General features: G+C 40.2%; 1 protein-coding gene across 2 annotated transcripts in view; it reads right to left on the bottom strand.

Moving 5' to 3' along the window:
• The window catches only part of DLGAP2 (DLG associated protein 2), a 589,152-nt gene that overhangs the window by 215,286 nt on the left and 355,422 nt on the right, over positions 1-18,444 (bottom strand). Inside the window, exon 3 of one of the 2 annotated variants that reach the window (XM_004707654.3) lies at positions 2,466-3,535. In XM_004707654.3, the coding sequence (XP_004707711.1) occupies positions 2,466-3,467 (1,002 nt within the window). In that variant the 5' untranslated portion in view covers positions 3,468-3,535. Of the gene's footprint in view, positions 1-2,465; positions 3,536-18,444 lie in introns of those variants that run through there. The other variant, XM_045286735.1, reaches the window with a different exon arrangement.

Genomic DNA, 18,444 nt, shown 5'->3' with positions numbered 1-18,444 from the left:
CAAGCGGCTGCCTTAGCTGATTCTATGCCTCAGCTGGCAAGGCTCACTTCCTGGGAGCCATCCCTGAGGAGAAGACACATGGACCTACCGTGATGCAGTCCTGGGTGCTGGAGCAGCCGTGTGGAGACCCCTGCCAGCGCTGAGATGCTTACACCGCCACTGGATTCAAAGACTTTCTACCCACTGGCCTGTGATCCTCCTGCATTTGGTGTCATTGTGTGTGTTTTGTGAGTTTGAGGAGGACTTTGGAGATCGGTGTTGGACATATGGGCCAAGTTGAACTTATGGGCTTGGACTGGATAGGGTTAGGATGCTTTCTGAATGTACACTTACCCTTTATATAAAACTCTCTCTTATACACATATGAGTTTCTGTGGATTTGTTTCCCTAGTTTACCAAGACCAACACAGCAGATAAGTTCAAGGACTGATAGACCTAGCTACCAACTTACAGTAATAAAAGAATGAGAGAAACATTTTTGACATTAGAGAAAGGCAACCACATAGTTCATATTGCAGGGATCTTTCCGACCAATAAACTAACCCCAAACAAACAAGCCAAATAAATAAGCAAGAGAGAAGAGCAAGACGAGAGATGAAAAGGAAAAACATGTAGATTTTAAAAATTCATAAGACAAATCAACATTTCCCGTGTAAGCCCTTTGTCAGGATTCTAATGCAGAGAAACTTCTGAAAATGAAATCCAGCAATCAATGATATATAAATGTTGAGTACATATTTGAAAGCATTATAGAGTTATAGCTTGAAAAAAATTTGCATGATGATATTTTTATTATTCTCCAAAAGAAAGAGTCTTTGTCTTTCAGTTAGGATCTTTTGGACAGAAATATGGAAATATTTATACAGTTAGATGTCAATGTAATCTAGGTGAGAATGTGGGTGGGATCGAAACGATACAAGATTGACCATTAGTTGATTCTTTGTAAAGCTGGATTATGGGTGCACTAGGGTTCATTATGTTACTTGTTGATCTTTCTATGTAATAGATATTTTCCATAATGTATAAAAAATTAAAGAGCTGTTGGTATGCAGAGAGAAGGATGTTCATTAAAAGGAGAAATTGCTAAAGTTAAAAAAAAGTTTATGACTAAAGTTAGGATCTGAGGCGATTTGAAGTCCTGCAGAGTTTAGGTGTAGGTGTAGGATAGGCTAGGGTAGATGGAATGAAAACAAATGTAGCTTTTGGAATTAGGAAGATATAGGGAAGAAAAGATTGTAACACCACAAAAATCATAATGCCACCTAAGCCTAAAGTGTTCGGAGACCTTGGACTAAAGATTGTCCAGGTATAACCACAGGGGAAATAACAAGACAATTTTTCTTCTATGGTGATGAATGTAGTTAAATTGGACCCAACTGGTTGTGTTTCCTTATGCATGTAGAGATAAATTTTTACATTGTGATACCATTAGTCTGACAACTATAAGCAAAGTGTAAGATCTGCCATTACTATAAAATAATATTTTGTCAAATCACTAATTTACCTGTTTGAAAACAACTGTGAAAATAATTTGGTTAGCACTTCCTTTAAAAATTCAAGCAATGAGTTTGGGACAATGTACCAGGATGGCATTAGATGGTGTTGAAGGGATTTGCCATCCCCTGACTCATGAAGAGATTCACAGTTGTTTATCTGTTCCATTAATTGACTGTCTGATGACTCAGCTAGCATTTCACATTACTCATTAGTCTATGAAGATTTCTCTAAAATCAATGCACAGCTGCTCGCAGGCAAGAAAAAGTGATTTTTGCACTGGATCACAAGATATACATGTGCTGTATATCAAAGACAAGACCTCAGCCTTTGAAGCTTTGTCGATAGAACTGTCCATTGATAGAAGTAATTGTAGAGGCATCTGTAGAAGAGGAAGTTGCCTCCCAGTGGGCTGATACTTCCCCCTGGCACATTCAGTGATGGCATGATTAGGAGACAGAGATGAGAGGGAAATTATATAAAATGGATAATTCCACAGTATGACAACCCTCGTAATTCTGCCGTTAGTATATTATTGCCTTTGGTGCCTTCATTTAATCCCCATCACAGAGAAGCAGATGCATTTTCTACAATCAGATTCACTGGCATTATGAAGACTGAAAGACGCTATTGTCAGGTAGGGCAAATGAACTCATTAAAGTTGCAGGGCAATTTACATTAGACCAAATGATGAAATTTCAAATGAAAACACATTACTGTGGGCTAATATATTTTTGTTGGTGTTGCTAAATACCCCCCAGCATGTAAAGCATTAAATGAACGGGCCCATCCTGTGTAGGGTTTTGGTTCAAAGAAAGAACTAAGCACGCCTCAAAGGCTCTTCCAGAGCAGGCCTGTTCATCTCCTCTGTGGCGTTTTCCTAGGAACATTGCAGTCATAATACTGCACAATATTGCAGTCTACACAACATTGCTATACAGCACTGCAGTCATAATACTGAAGCTCCTTACCTGAAGGTAATGGCATGGCCTCAAGGAAGGCTTGATTTCCTGATGGACCAGAGGCTTATCTAAGTTGAGGGAGCTCTTGCGGTAGGCTTCCTTGGCCTGGCTTACTGTAAGAGTGGACCAGGAACTCCTTTTCATGTACTTTGCATCCGGGGTCATGGCTAATCCTTCACAAGCAGAACACTTGACGTCATTGTTACTTTTGGAGGTCTTCAGTGAGAGGTCTCCGAAAGGGCCTTGGAGAGTTTCAGGGTAGCAATGGGAGATGTGATCTACGTGGTGCCTGTTCACCACACTAGGTGTTCGGTAAGTGCTATCACTGTCCAAATTGTCATCCGAACTCCACCAACTACTCATGCCAGATTTATGCTTGCTTTCAGGTTTCCGCTCCTTGCTCTTACTCCGCTTACTGTGTTTCGAGTGGTGGCTGTGGTGGTGATCCTCCACTCTACTGTCCCCTTTGGTCCCATTGACATTACTCTTGGAAGAACCTTCCAAAGAATGAGACTTGGTGAAGAGCTTTTGCACAGAATGGACAAGGTGCCGTATCCTGCCCGGGCTCTCGCTGCGCTGCTCGGCGGCAGTCGAAGCCCTCTGGTATTGTAAAGTATGGAAGCCGTCTCTGTGCAGAGGGAGCTGCTTCTCAAACTGGTCTAAGAGGTTGGCTGGAATTCGGTTAATTTTAGTGCTGGCATGAGACATGGCACAATCGTCTCTTGTATCGTAATGCGAGCTATAGTGCATTCTGGGAAAAGTGCTACTGGACATGTGATCGCCCATCACCATGGGCATCATCATGCATTCGGAATGAATGGAACTTCGGGGTGAACAGCGATGGTGGTCCATGGGGCAGCTGTCCGTGGGGCTGAGCAAGTAGGACTGCCGTGTTTCCTGCCCATGGTGCAGGTGCTCGTGAGGATGCTCACAATCTTCAGGGGGTGTCAAGCCACACGTGTGACCAGAACATAGCTGTGGTTGATTTCGACTCCCAGCTAATCCTTTCATATTCCTAGGAGCAGGGGAGTATCTTTCCTCATTGAAGTGCTGAGTCAGCGACCATGAGTACTGCTGGTCTGTTGAAAAAACACAAGGATGTCATTTAACACTTTGTAAATAGTGACGCAAATTCTTATGTGCTAGCAAAGCAGAATATCTGATACCCGATAAATAAACTGTTGGGGTTTTTTTAGCAGTGTTCAGTTTGGGTCTGAAGATTTCAAATGTATAATAATTTCATAACACATTCTTGCATAGGTCCAAAGAATAATACTATTAATAAGGATAAACTTTGATAGTCCCAGATGATATTTTCTAACTGCCAATGTTTGATGTCTGTTAACATCACCAGGTCCTTTGGCAGCGATTTTGTGGTACTAAAGAGATAAACAGTTTGATTAAAATAAACACACTAGTTATATTTCAAGTAGATTGACTACGGTGATTCAGTTTAAGAAGTTCGAAAAATGACCTCTGCCATTTAATTAGTAATATTGATTGGCAGATGAATACATTGCACATGACTATATTAATCATAAAATAGGTGTTTACATTCACATTCTCACGGTGCAGTCACGGGCACTGAAGTGGTTTTGTGAAGAATATACTTCTGTGGTCCAAACGAGGACTCAGCAGTGTTCTCCTGCCTTTCCATTTCGGAATTGGTTTTTCAACGACACAACTGAGTTCCATAAAACAAACCAAAAATGTGTGACTATAGTATATGCTATATTGTGTTCATTGAGTGCCAGCATATCAATGTTGACTCCTTGCAATTCATGTGACACAGCAGAGCTGCCCCTGAAGGTTTCTAGGCTGTAAACGATGCAGGTCCTGATCCTGATCCTGGCTGAGGGGAGATGTGGGGATGAGAGTGCAGGTCGGGAATTTGAATTGCCAGCCCTTTGGGTCAGCAACTGAGCACTGCACTGTTGTTTCGATAGAGCTCCTTAGATGTCGTGCTATGTGACGCACAGATAATCAAATAATAAAATATTGACATTTTAGTGGATGTGGATGTGTGCTTGCTGTGTTTGGCTATTGAACTTCCTGGATTGGGGGTTATTTTCTCGGTTAGGGACGCAGTTGAGTATCATGATGAAAATAGTGGCTGTTAGAAATACACAGCTTATGTTAGAAACCTAACTTTGGCATGTGTGAGTGAGTGTAGCCCAGTTATGCAACCTCTCCCACCTTCAGTTTTCTCATCTGTGGGACAAAGACGGGAGGCACGGTGGCAAGTCACAGTCTCAGACACAAGTCACGCTCTCTGTGTTTACGGGCCGCACGAGTATTATTATCATTGTTTTAGGTTCTTTGGCGTCTCTATTTATAAAGTTTGTGTTTATTTAAGAGCTTGTATTCCAGGATTCTCTAGGTGAAGCCCCAGGGTTCATTTCCGATCGCTACTGTACTTTCCAAGTGTTTCAGTTTCACTCCCACATTCGATTTTGCCTCTGACAAACAGATGCAGAAAACATCGATCAATCCACGGAGCGGATTTCAATGAAAACAGGTGGAAACGTAACATGAAAGGCAGAATCCTAAGGACTTTCCCCATGTAGCTGAGATTAGAGAGGCCTCTTTGCTCTCTTTGTTCCCATTCAAATGTCACCAGGGAAGACACCTTGTCTCTGACCAGTGCCTCTGCGTGGGAAAATAGAGGACATGTTGTTGCCCAAGATCAGATGTCTCTCTCTCTCTCCTCTATCTTCAATATTTCCTCCACTCCTGCTCTTACCCTCCCATCTCAAAAACTCACCGGCATCCAGTCAATGCTGACTCATCACGACCCCGCTGCGGGTTTCCCAGACTGTAATTGTTGTCTGGAGTAGAAAGGTTCTCCTTTCGAACTGCCGACTCTGAGGATGGCAGCCCAACACGGAACCTCTACACCACTAGGGCCCCTTCTCTCCCCTTTGTTGTGTAATTGACCCATTTTCTGTTCCAGTGTTAGCTTACTGCCTAATTTTCTATTTTCAATTACTATGGTAATTGACACAGCAGTGTTCATTTTAATGACTTCTTGTCATAAATGAATTGGTCAGGCATCTATCTGTCTTTACATGAGGGTTCCACAAACAATCATGGGGTTGATCACACTGAAAATGAATATACCACCCAGACTGACTACAGCCGAGACATCCAAATGGACACCTAGGGCAACCAGAAATGAGAAAGTTAAGCATCAGTAGGCATCCCCTCTATCATTTCTATATATCACTTTCTAAAAAATAAAAGTAATTTAAGAAATTAATGTAATCTCATGTCAGAAAAATATCACCTGCCAGGAACATTTACCAAATGACTAGTCCAAGGAACTTGGATCTTACAAGTGGCATCTCCACTGTGCAGAGTATATCAGCTAGCCAAGTAAATTGTAAAGAAAGGTCATATGTCAAAAATTCAACACACATTAGGAGTAAGCCTAACCATACCTCAGACTGATTTTTTTTTCTTCTGGCTCCTGGGCTGTGGGCATTGGTTTATTGTGGCTGGGAGGCTCCTGGAAGCTCTGCTGGCCTGGACCAGGGGTTGTGTAGGAGGACTGAGAGGTGGGGTGGGCTGGGGGGACTTGCAGGGGTGGAAAGTCTTCAGCACAAGCCTGACTTGGAGAGTGAGGGTGGTGTCTCTGTGGTCTGCCCTTTTGGTCTCTCCTTAGGGCATGATGATCCCCTGCAAGGTGGAACTGCCCACAAAGGTTTCTCTCCCTCCTGGGCCTAGACTTGACAAACTTTTCCCTCCTAGGATCATAACAGGAGCCTGCTGGGAAAGGGGGCCCCTTTTGACTTGTTTTCTTCCATCCTGTCAATTTTAACTCTCAGAGTGATTGATGGAAGAGAAGGTAGAAGGTTTGGGGGAATTAGAATGGACTCAGAGAAAGGTTTGGGGTTGTTTCTCCTGCTAAGGGCCTCAAATGGATCCCTCCTACTTCTCACCATGAACAGTGTCCAAAGAAAGGATTAAATAGTTTATTTTGTTTTCGGGTGCTTATATGGTCTCATGGGAATGCTTTTGTATTACAGCCTTTCTTTCCTTGTAGCCAAATTATAAGGAGAGCACTTTTATATATTAGGAGGGGCTATTTGGATTGTATTACATTTTAATATAATTAAAAGCAAGTTTTCAAAGGAAATTCAATGTGATAAATAGCAAAACTATGTACTGTACTCTAGACTTTATGCAACCATAAAGTTGTCATCTTATTATCTTTTGCTTTATTTTTTCATTAATATGTAATTTAATGCAATTCTAATATTCCTTCATACTAAAAAGCAAGCCCATTATTGTTCCACTCATCCATTCTATTTCTGTCTAATGTTTAGCCTAGAAGCTATATTATGAATGTTACGATGCAAGAGAACAATATAAAAGATAAAATTTTAACTGAAATGAATTAAATTTGATTATGCAACATGATAAGGCATTCTCATTTCACTATTCAGGATTGAATTCCCTGATGCATGCATGGAAACATACATTGCCTCTTAAAATTATTACAATAACAAGATAATAATGTACTGTAAATAAAGGCAATAATAAAAAATATAGTAAGCAATTGTACTGTAGTTGACTTTGTTTTATATGTCTACAGACTACATAATAAATGCTTTGGGGCTTGTAATTTCTTATTGTGCAAATGAAATAACCAACACGATGTGTGGAAAGCATCTTAGCTTTCTAATTTCCAGCTATTCACTATACCATTTTTGTTATTAAGCAAGCGAAAACAACGATTACAGTCATTATTCATTATCACATAATATTTATGCCAACTGTAGACTGAAATATACATTTTAGTGTTGCGTTTTATGAGACTGTTGGTGTGGTATGCTGTCGCGATTATGTACCACTGAGTCTCCATCTGATTCACAGAGACCCTACGGACAACAGAACCCAACTGGCTGGGCCTGCGCCATCTTCGTAATTCTGGTTATGTTTGAGCCAATTCCTACAGACATTTTGCCAACCCATCTCATTGACAGTCTTCCTCTTTTTCCTTTTTTTAAAAAAAAAATGAAGCATGATGTCCTTTTCCAAGGAATTATCTTTCATGATAGCATGTCCAAAGTATCTGAGACAAAGTCATGCCATCCTAGCTTCTAAAGAGTATTCTGGCCGTACTTTCTCCAACACCAATATGTTTGCTCTTCTGGCGTTTCACAGTACTTTCAAGATTATTCACCAACACCACATTCAACACCGCGTTCTTCTCTGGTCTTTCTTATTCACTGCTCATATTTCACATGCGTATGAGGCTACTGAAAATACTAGAGCTTGGGTCCGGCATACCTTAGTCTTTCAAGTGATATCTTTACTCTTTAACACAATAAATAGTTCTTGTGCAACAGACTTCTCCAATGGAATATGTCATTTGATTTCTTGGCAGCTGCTTTTGTGAATACTGGTTGTGGATCCAAGTGAAATGAAATATTCGACACCTTCTATCTTTCCTCTGCTTATCATATAGTATTTTTTGGTCCAGTTGTGAGGCTATGTATTTTTTTACATTGAGCTGTAATCTATACTAAAGCCAGTAGTCTATGATCTTCATCAGTAAGTGCTTCACATATCCTTTGCTTTCAGCAAACAGGGTTGTGTCATCTGAATATCAAAGGTTGTTAATGAGCCTTCTTCTTCACACAGTCCAGCTTCCCAGAGGATTTGTTTAGCACACACATTTAATAGGTATGGTTAAAGGATAAAACCCTGTGGTATACTGGCTCGTGTCTTTCCTGATTTAAACTATTTTATATCTCTTTATGGTGTTCCATTGAATGTCTTTTCCACCTGAACACAGTTAAGTGTTCTATAATTCCCATTTTTTGAAACTTTATAGTTTGGTATAATGAAAACAGTCAAATGCTAATGCACAGTCAATGAAAGACAAGAAAGTGTCTTTCTGGTATTTTATGTGTCCAGTATGCATCTTTCTGGTATTTGGTGCTTTCAGCTAAGTACAGTCTGCTGCAGCAATGCCATATCTCATTCTATATCCTTTCCTGGACCCACCTTGACTTTCTGGCTGCTCCCCATGGATGGACTGCTACAACTGTTGTTGCTGTTGGGTTTTTAAAATTATCATTAACAACATTTTACTTGCATGTGACATTGATTATATTGTTTGATAATTTGTGCATTCTGTTGGGTCACCTTTCTTTGGAATGGGAGCACCTATGGATCTTACAGGAGGCTGCTCAAGCACCTGTCTTCCAAATTTCTTGGCATAGACTCATGCAGTGCTTCCAGCCCTGCATCAGGTGGGAGGAACGTTTCAGTTGGTATTCTTTCAACATTCAGTGCCTTGTTTTTTGCTGATGCTTACAGTGCAGCTTGGACTCCTTCCTTCAAAACCACTGGGTTTTTGATCATGAAATGGTTGAATGTCCCCCAATTTATTTTTGTACTCACTCACTCACTCACTCACTCACTCACTTGCTCACTCCTTATGTGTTTCTGAGATTATTCCTTCCACTTCTGATGCTTCCAGCTTCATTCATTATTTTGTCCACAGAATCCTCCACTCCTGCTACTTAGTTTGATTTCTTTTCCTTTAGTTCTTTCAATTTGAGATATACTGAACATGTTGCTACCTTTTGGTTTTCTAACTGAAGATCTTTGTAAATGTAATTATAATCATTTACTTTGTTTTCTCTTCTCGATTACCCCTTGGAATGTTCTGTTCAGCTCTTTCACTGTATCACTTCTTCTTTATGTTCAAGAACAAGTTTCTATGTTCAAGAGAAACTTATAGTGTCTCTTCTGACAAACACTTTGAACTTTTCTCTTTTTTGTCTTTTTAATGACCTTTTGATTTCTTCACGTATGACGTTATTGATGCCATCCCAGAGTTAATTGTTTCCCATAATTAGTGCTCAACACATCAAATATCATCTTGAGATGGTCTTTAACTTCAGAGCAGATAGACTCAAGCTGGTATTTTGGCTCTTATGGACTTGTTTTAATTTTCTACAGCTTCAACCTGAACGTACTTGCATATTAACAATTGATTGTCTATCCATAGTTGGCCCATGACCTTGTTTTGGCGGATGACATTGAGCTTTTAAATTCATTCCACCCACAGATACAGTAAATTTGATTCCTGTGCATTTCACTTTCTATTTTTCCAGGTCCACGTGTATAGTTTCTGCTTCCACAGTTGAAACAGGGATCTAAAATGAAGCCACAGGTGGGCTTGTAAAATTCTATCATGCAATCTATAGCTTTGTTTCATCAATAAGGCCATATTTTCCTCATTGTTATTGACCCTTCTTCTTTGATTCTAATGTTTGATTTCTAATGACCTGTAATTAACAATGGATATTGGTTGCACGTCTGATCAATTTAGGCTGAAGATATTGTTAGAATTCTTTTTATATTTATAAGATGTTGTTAGAATTCTTCAATTTCTTTATCATTGGCTTAAGTAGTGGGTGCTAAATTTGAATAATAGTTGCATTAATTGGACTTACTCGTAGGGGTGTAGATATTATCTTATTGCAGACAGCATTGTACGTCACAATAGATCTTGAAATAATCTTTTTGATGATGAATGCTGTATCATACATTTAAACTTGTCATTCCCTGCCTAGTAAACCATATAATTGTCTGGTTCCAAGTGGTGAGTGTCAGCTCATTCCATGTCACTAATAACTACGATATCAGCTGTGATGCATTTCATTTTTGGTATTTTCACCTTTCCTAGAGTTGCACTACATACATTCCATGTTCCCCCTTATTATTTGTTGTTATTTCCAATTTTCTTAGAGTCATACTTCATACATTCCATGCTTGATTATTAATGGAGGTTTCTTCTTATTTTGAGTTGCCCTCACCGGCCCCCTCACCACTACCCATCCCCCACGATGAAAGGAAGGTCCCCAAAGCTTTGCTACATCCCCATTGTTCTGAAGGCTGACTCTGTGTCGAGGAGGCGGATCTCCCCTATTTGCGCTTTGAGTGCCTTCCACCCTGAGCAGCTCATCTCTCAGCACCACCACGGGCAAGGTTCTGCTACTAGGTCTTCAGTGGCTACATTTTCTCAAGGAGAAGCTGCCTCCTTCTTCCTACTCTTTTCTGAGTCTGAATGTTCTCCGGAAACCTGTTTACCATGGGTGACCGCTGCTATTTGAAGTACTGGCTATAGGCTTAGAGTGTCATATGCAAGCCACCACAATAGGACAACCTGCCAGAGGAGTGAGGGCTCTTGGCCTACTCTTTATAAAAATAAAAGTTAAGTGTGGAAAGAGAAAGAAGACACCGTGCCAGATGCTTTTCCTGGACGGTCTCCTTTAATCAATTCAGGCCGAGGGAATGGAAGATACAAAGAGCATACATACAAATTCATTCTCTCACACACACACACACACACACACTCAGTCAAACACACATACATAGCATCAGAGTTAGATCTGGAAGTCCAGTCATAGAGCACCTGCTGGCCACACTAACAGTTGCCTGTAAGTTAATGCTGACTTTTGGATATCTCATGTGCATCAGAGAAGGCCTGCTCTAAAAGGCCTCAAATGGCTTAATTTTTAAAGTGGATCACCAGGCCTTTCTTCCAAGGTGCCTAACCAACATGCTTGTTAGCAGCTGAGCACCGAAATGACTTGCTAACACTACCCAAATGCCAATCACCCTTGTTGTCATGGAGTCAGTTCCTAGAGTAGCATTCTCCACAGGGGTTTCTTGGCTGTAATCTCTACAGAAGCAGATCACCAGGTCTTTCTTCCCTGGTACTACTGAGTAGGTTTATACCATCACCTTGTGGTGAGCAGTCAAATGTGAACAATTTGCACCATGGTCTGCTTAAAATTACATGAATAAGTAAGGAGTGATTTCATTGTACCAAGCAGCTGAGACAAGTGGTGTTTCATTCTTCCTACCTGATTGTCCAACATGAAACCAGGCAGCCTGGCTGCCAACTGCCTGGATTATCTCCGGGCCCAGGCTTCCGGGGGGCACGAGCACAAGAAGGTGGGAATGTGGGAGCTGCCAGGGGGGCCTGACATCAACCGAATCACCTGGCCCAGCCTTAGCAGTCGTTTCTCTACAGAGTGAGCCAAAGTTCTCTTCTTTTGCTTGAATCTCATTTAATCCAATGACCTGTCTACATGTACCACAATCTGATTTTATCTGTCAACCGATGGGAAAACCACACCCACATTCCATGCTGTTTATTATTGTTACCCATCCTGAAAAGTATAACCCCATTTGATGTAAAACCCTTTTGAACTAAAATTGAAACAAACAAAACCATAACAAATTTATACAGTAGTACAGAGAGACTTTTGTTACATTATCAACAACAACAACAACAAAAATGCAGGTTTTATGTTTTAGTGCATTTATCCAAACTAATTTAAAAAACTTTCCTTTCTTTTTCTTCTTTTTTAATATCAGTTGGGCTGTAGAATAGTTTGGTTGGTTATTAGACTTATACGGACTCCTTTCTGTTTCTGTGGTAGATACATCATTTCATGTCCACTTGAAGATATATAAAAGTGTTGGGGGTGGAGTCTAGCCTGTCAATCAGGTCATAGCTTGATGGTACCTCCTTGTGGGCATGGCCTTCTCATGAGGAGAGCCCTGGGAACGTCCTCTCTCTTTGCCTTCCCCTTCCTGCTGGCGGTCCCTGGTTGCTGGGAGCCTTTGACGTGGCCATCACCATCGGATCCTATGACTGCCCCCATCGGCCTGGTATCTTCCTGACTTCTTCCTTGCATGTGGATTCGTGCACATGAAGAGGGACTTATGGACTAGTGCTAGATCTATGGACTAGTACTGGGCTATGGACTTGACATGGACTAGACTGGGATATTTGCTTGATATACAATTACTCCTTGATATAAAGCGCTCTACTCTACATATATAAGCGTAACTAGATTTGCTTTTCTAGTCCACCTGGCCTAACACCACTTCTACGTTCCTCTAACCGACTCCTTCTTCCTTGTACACTGTTCTACATAGTATTAACTGTTCAACTTGTCTTTTCGTATAACTCCTCAGACGTTTTAGCTCACGAACCATTTGTCAGGACTCTGCTACACAATACAGGTTATAAACCAAATAATAATCCTCATTATGAATCTGTAGTTAGCTATGAATATATGAATAACTTTATTTGAAGGCCTTGAAAAAAGGTTCCTCAAAAATTTAACAATAGAAATGCAAGATTTATATGTTGAACTATAACACATCACTGAAACAAGTTAGTAAAAGTCTAAATAAAACTTAATATTGGTCAGATAGTAATACTCCCCAAATTGAGCTACACATTCAGTATGATCGTTATCAAAATCTCAACTAGTTTTTTTTAATAGAAATTGAAACAAAAATATCTTCAAATTTAAAGGGCCCAGATTTGTAAAAACAATCTTGCAAAAGAACAACGTAAGACAACTCACATTTCTCAATTTTAAAATTGACAGTAAAAATCACAGCAATCGAGACTAATACCGGTGGAAGACTAGATAAGGGGAGTGGAATTAAGTGTCCAGTCATAAACCCCACGTTTAGGTCAAGTGGATTTTCAAGGAGGTGCCAGTGCCATTCGGTGGGAAAAGAATAATCTGTGCTATGAGAGCTGTCGGGCAGCTGTAGGCAAATGATGAAGTTGGACAGTCATCTCAAGGCTCATGTGGACACTTCCTCAGACCGGACGAAGACCGAAAGTAAGGTCTTAGAAGACAACTACTACAATGGGGGTGGCACACACTGCTTAGAAAAATCAACCAGTTGAGACCAAAAGGCAGCATTTTCCCAAGGACTACTTTTGGCAGGCAGGAGGGGTGAGAAAGGAAGCAGTCACGGAATGGGAAGCGCAGCGAGGAAGTGGAATAGAGGAGAGATGTTCCATGCAGGGACTGTAATCAGTGACATGAAACCAAACGTGCATAAGCAGTTAAAAACAAAAGAAAGAATTCAGACACAAAAAACAAGTATTACATGATCCTGCTTCTATGATAGATCATAATAGGCCAGAGTGTAGGGACAAAAGGTGCGTGGTTATCAAAGGCTAACTGGGAAGAGGGTATGGGGTTAGTGTGAGTCAGGGTACTGTGTTTATGTTTGTGGCAATGAGCTACTTTAAAAATCGCTTGTGGTGATAACTCCATATCACTGTGAAGGTAATTAATGTCACTGAATTGTATACTTTAAAATGGTTAGAATGGCAAATTTCATATATATATATATATATATATATATATAAATATATTAAAGCCATACTAAAGGTGAGGTTCATGTTCTAATACTCCATAAAAAAAATCTTAGAAAAAAATGTAGGCATTGCGTGATCACGAGGTGCCAAAGGGATAAGTTATTAGGCATCAAAGAACAAAAAATCATATCATTGTGTGCTCACCTCCCAGATATGATCACTGAAGACAAATGGGTACATAAGCAAATGTGGTGAAGAAAGCTGATTATGCCCAGCTATCAAAAGATATAGCATCTGGGGTCTTAAAGGCTTGAAGGTAAACAAGCGGCCATATAGTTCAGAAGCCACAAAGCCCACATGGAAGAAGCACACCAACCTGTGCAATCACGAGGTGTCAAAGGGATCAGGTATCAGGCATCATCAGAACAAAAAATCATATCATTGTGAATGAGGGTGGGAGTGTGGAGTGGAGACCCAAAGCCCATTTGTAGGCCACTGGAGATCCCCTTGCAGAGGGGTCTCGTGGAGGAGACGAGCCAGTCATGGTGCGATGTAGCAATGATGAAACATACAATTTTCCTCTAGTTCCTAAATGCTTCCCCGCCCCCCACCCCCCACTATCATGATCCGAATTCTACCTTGAAAGTCTGGCTAGACCAGAGGATGTACACTGGTACAGATAGGAACTGGAAACATAGGGAATCCAGGGTGGATGATCCCTTCAGGACCAGTGGTGTGAGTGGCGATACTGGGAGGGTAGAGGGCAGGTGGGTTGGAAAGGGGGAACCGATTACAAGGATCTACATGTGACCTCTTCCCTGGGGGACGGACAACAGAAAAGTGGGTGAAGGGAGACGTTGGGCAGGGAAAGATATGACTAATAATTTATAAATTATCAAGTGTTCATGAGGGAAGGGGGAGGGAGGAAAAAATGAGGAGCTGATGCCTGGGGCTTAAGTGGAGAGCAAATGTTTTGAGAATGATGAGGGCAATGAATGTACAAATGTGCTTTACTGAATTTTTATATGTACGGATTGTGATAAGAGTTGTATGAGCCCCTAATAAAATTATATTAAAAAAAGAAAATGTAGGCATATTTTATTATGACAATAGATTAAACAATGGTTTCTTAGATATGACACTAAACACATAATCAAAAACAAGTGAGTACCAATAGATGGAATGAGCCTCCTCAAAATTAAACATGTTGATGCCACCAAGGAAATCATTGTTCTAATGAAGACACAACACCCTGAGTGGGAGGACATTTTTATAACTCGTAGGCCAAGGAGATTAGTAGACAGTGCTCCAAAGAAAGTACACATTTGGCCTATAAGCACAAGACAAGATGCTCAACAATATTAGGAATCAGAGAAAGGCCAATCAAAACTATTATGAGATATCTCCTCATGCCCACAGGATGACAATAATAAAAAGATAAATAATAACAAATACTGGAAAGAATATAGAGAAATTGGAGCCCACATACCCTTCTAGTACTAATGTAACATGCATAGGTGCTTAGGAAACAGCCTGGCATTTACTCAAATGGTTAAATATGGAGTTACCATATGACCTCCAAGAGTGTACTCAAGAGAAATGAAAGCATATATCCATATAAAAATGGGTACATGAATTTTCATCACAGCATTATTCATAATAACCCAAACCCTAATCACTGCCTTTGAGTTACTCTGATACACAGCGACCCTATCAGATAGAGTAGAACTGCCCCTGGGGCTTCTGAGCCTGTAAATCCTTACAGGAGTAGAAAGCCAAGTCTTTCTCTCAAAATATTTGTCACGTATGAATGAAAGTCGAAGATGTTACATTTATACAGTGGAATATTTTTTCTCAATAAGAATGAATTAAGTATTGGCAGCAGCTGCATACATGAACCTTCAAAATGTGTTGCAAATGGAAAAATCCAGTTGTAAAGATCCTGTACTGGTAAATTACACTTTAAATTTCTAGTATTGAAAAATTCATAGACAGAAAACAAATTTTAGTTTGCCAAATGCTGATGGGGGCCACGTGGGGGAAATGCGGAGTGACTGTAAGTGGGTTTCCTTTTGGAGTGGTGAAAATGTTCTAAGATTGATTGTGATGATAGCTGCACTTATCTTTGGATACGCTGAAAAATAAATTTGTACATTTAAATGAGCGAATTGTGTTATATATGTATTACATCTATATAACCTGCTAGAAAATGAAGAAATATGTCATATTTTACTCAAGTAGTGCACATTTTCTACATTTTTGCCAATCCACCTCCACTGCATAGTATTTTCATAAATGAACTGTTATTTTTACTAGCAACATGTAAATGCGAGATAAAGAAAATATAAACAAAACTAAAAGTTAAATAGAGGCAACTTTCACTACTCAAAAGGGTTTTCTGTTTGTTTAAGAACTCAGGAAACGTTTTTCTTAGTAAAATTTAGGAAAGCTGTTTATTTTTTTCTTTCGTCACCCTCTCCCTCAGAATAGCACAGCCCGTGTGACTGACGCTGCCTTCGTTTTTCACGGCACTGCCTCCGATTCAGAGACAACTTTAAGACCCAGTCTAACAGCTCTTAGCTCATTCATGTTGTCTTTCTTCTTAAACTGTGGGTGATCTACATTCCTCGGTCATGATTTTATATTCCAATTCTATTTTGTCATGATATTGTCCATGTTTGTGCTCTTTACTGCTTCACAGTCTCATGAGACGAGGTCTCAGTTAGTAAAGGAATTAACAACACATCAGATAGTATTATTTCAAGTTATATAGTTTAGGGTCGATAGCTATTTAATTACCCACGGAGGTAACCATTGAGGAAAACTTGAAAATATGAGCTGGGCAGAAGATCCAGGACCCGGCAGACCCTGGTGAGTATTTTTCACTGATGTGATCCAAAATCTGGTCTCTGACTAGCCACTGCCACCCTCCATTCCCTCATCTGGTTTAGAGTCTGCTGTCACTTACACCTCAGCTCCCAGGGCTTCAAATCTAGACCTGGGAGGATGACTTGGGAGGTTTAAGGGGTCGATTCCCGGACATGATTTCTGCATAGAGCAGGGAAAGTCGCTCACTGGAGATGAAGCTACAGGGTGTGTAAGTAGCCGGAGCGACTAGCAGTTTATGTTCTCTATTACTGTCTTGTATTGATTTTGTGAAAAAAGTGATATTATATTTTCCAACAAACTTCTTGCCTAATCTATTTGATCCATCCTCTATATTGAGTACAAATTCTTAAACTACAATGATAAGTCTTATTAATGTTTTGTGACTGAATGAATAAATAAATGAATAAAATAAAAATTAAAAAATGGGTGCATTAGGGGTTTAACTGGGGCAAATATTTACTTGAAAATATGGTGAAGGCCGTGCATCTTATATTTTCTACCAGAGGCGTTTAAAATCAGGGAAGGTGTGCATCAGGGTTGTAGCCTTTGCCATACTTATTGAGTCTGAGTGCTGAGCGCGCCATCTGAGAAGCGGGCTACAGAAAGAAGAAGGTGGCACCAGGATGTTTGCTGGAAGCTAGGAGACCAGAGGCACTTGTGATGAAGATCAGCTATTGCAGTCTTCAGTATGGATCAAAACTCAATGCAAGGAAACCGAAATCCTCACAATTAGACTAAAAGACAGCATTGTGGTAAATGGAGAAAAGATGAAATTTGTCTAGGATTTCATTTTGTTTGAATGGATAGTCAATACACATGGAAGCAGCAATCAAGAAACAGAAGAACATTTTAATTGGACGAAGACCTAAGGATGTCGCTTTGAGGACTAAGATGCAGCTGACAGAAGCAATGGTATTTTCCATTGTCTCATATCCATGTGAAGGTGGAGCAAGGATTAAGGAAGAACATTTGAATTATGGCACTGGCAATGAGTATGGATAGTTCCATGGATGAACAAATAAATCTGTCCGGGAAGAAGTACAGACAGACTGCTCTTTAGGAGCAAGGACGACGAGGCTTCGACGCGTGCATTTTTGACATGTTATGAGGACAGAAGAGTTCAGGAAAAGGACATCATGCTTGGTAAAGTAGAAGGATAGCCCAAAAGAGGAGGAAGCCCCTCCATCAGCTACATTGACCCATAGAAGCCGCCATGGGCTCCAGCCCCAAACCCCATTGTGAGGACGGCACAGGCCTGGGGAGTCAGTCGTGTTCTGTTTGATGTGAGGAGGCTGTGAGTCAGAACCAACTTGATGGCCCCAAACAATCACAGTCCAAGCTGGGATGTCTCCGGATAATTCATAACCTCAAGGATTTTGAAATTTTAGAAGTAAAATAAAACCCATTTTCAGTTTCCAAACTATGAACTACTAAGTTGAATTCATTTGAAATGATTCTCTTGTTGTTTTCAATTATTACTCTGTACGTCTTTCTTTAAAACATGTATTCAAGCAGACTGGTGTAAAATTATGGCTCCAAATGGACATGGCCCAAGAATCTGTGTAATTTCAAACCAATGCCAAAGGAGAAATATATTATCTACAAATATTTCTAATGTGCTGTATTTCAAATCTCTAAAAATGCCACAGAGGCTTCTGAGAGAAAGAGCAATCATTCCCAGAGGCCAGCAAGCCCTGCTGTGGAATTTCTAAAGCAGTACTGATCAGAGACTCCCTTTTTGTGGTTTATACACTGAAGAATGGTCAGTTTCCTTGTTTGCTCCCACAGCTGTCTGCAAAAGCAATACAAGTTAGTGCAACTGTTTTATTTTCTCCCTTTTTTAACTTTTGAATCTAGCCTGGAAGAAAATGAACTTGGATTTTGATCATTAAGTATTGTTTGGTTGTTTTTTGTTGTTGTTGTTTCTTTTTC

This window comes from Echinops telfairi, unplaced genomic scaffold, assembly GCF_000313985.2.
Source record: "Echinops telfairi isolate 266 unplaced genomic scaffold, ASM31398v2 ScPeMD7_9;HRSCAF=40, whole genome shotgun sequence".
NCBI classification, from domain to species: Eukaryota; Metazoa; Chordata; class Mammalia; order Afrosoricida; family Tenrecidae; genus Echinops; species Echinops telfairi.
The sequence above is the reverse complement of the archived record's forward strand: the minus strand, read 5'-3'. Positions and strand labels throughout refer to the sequence as shown.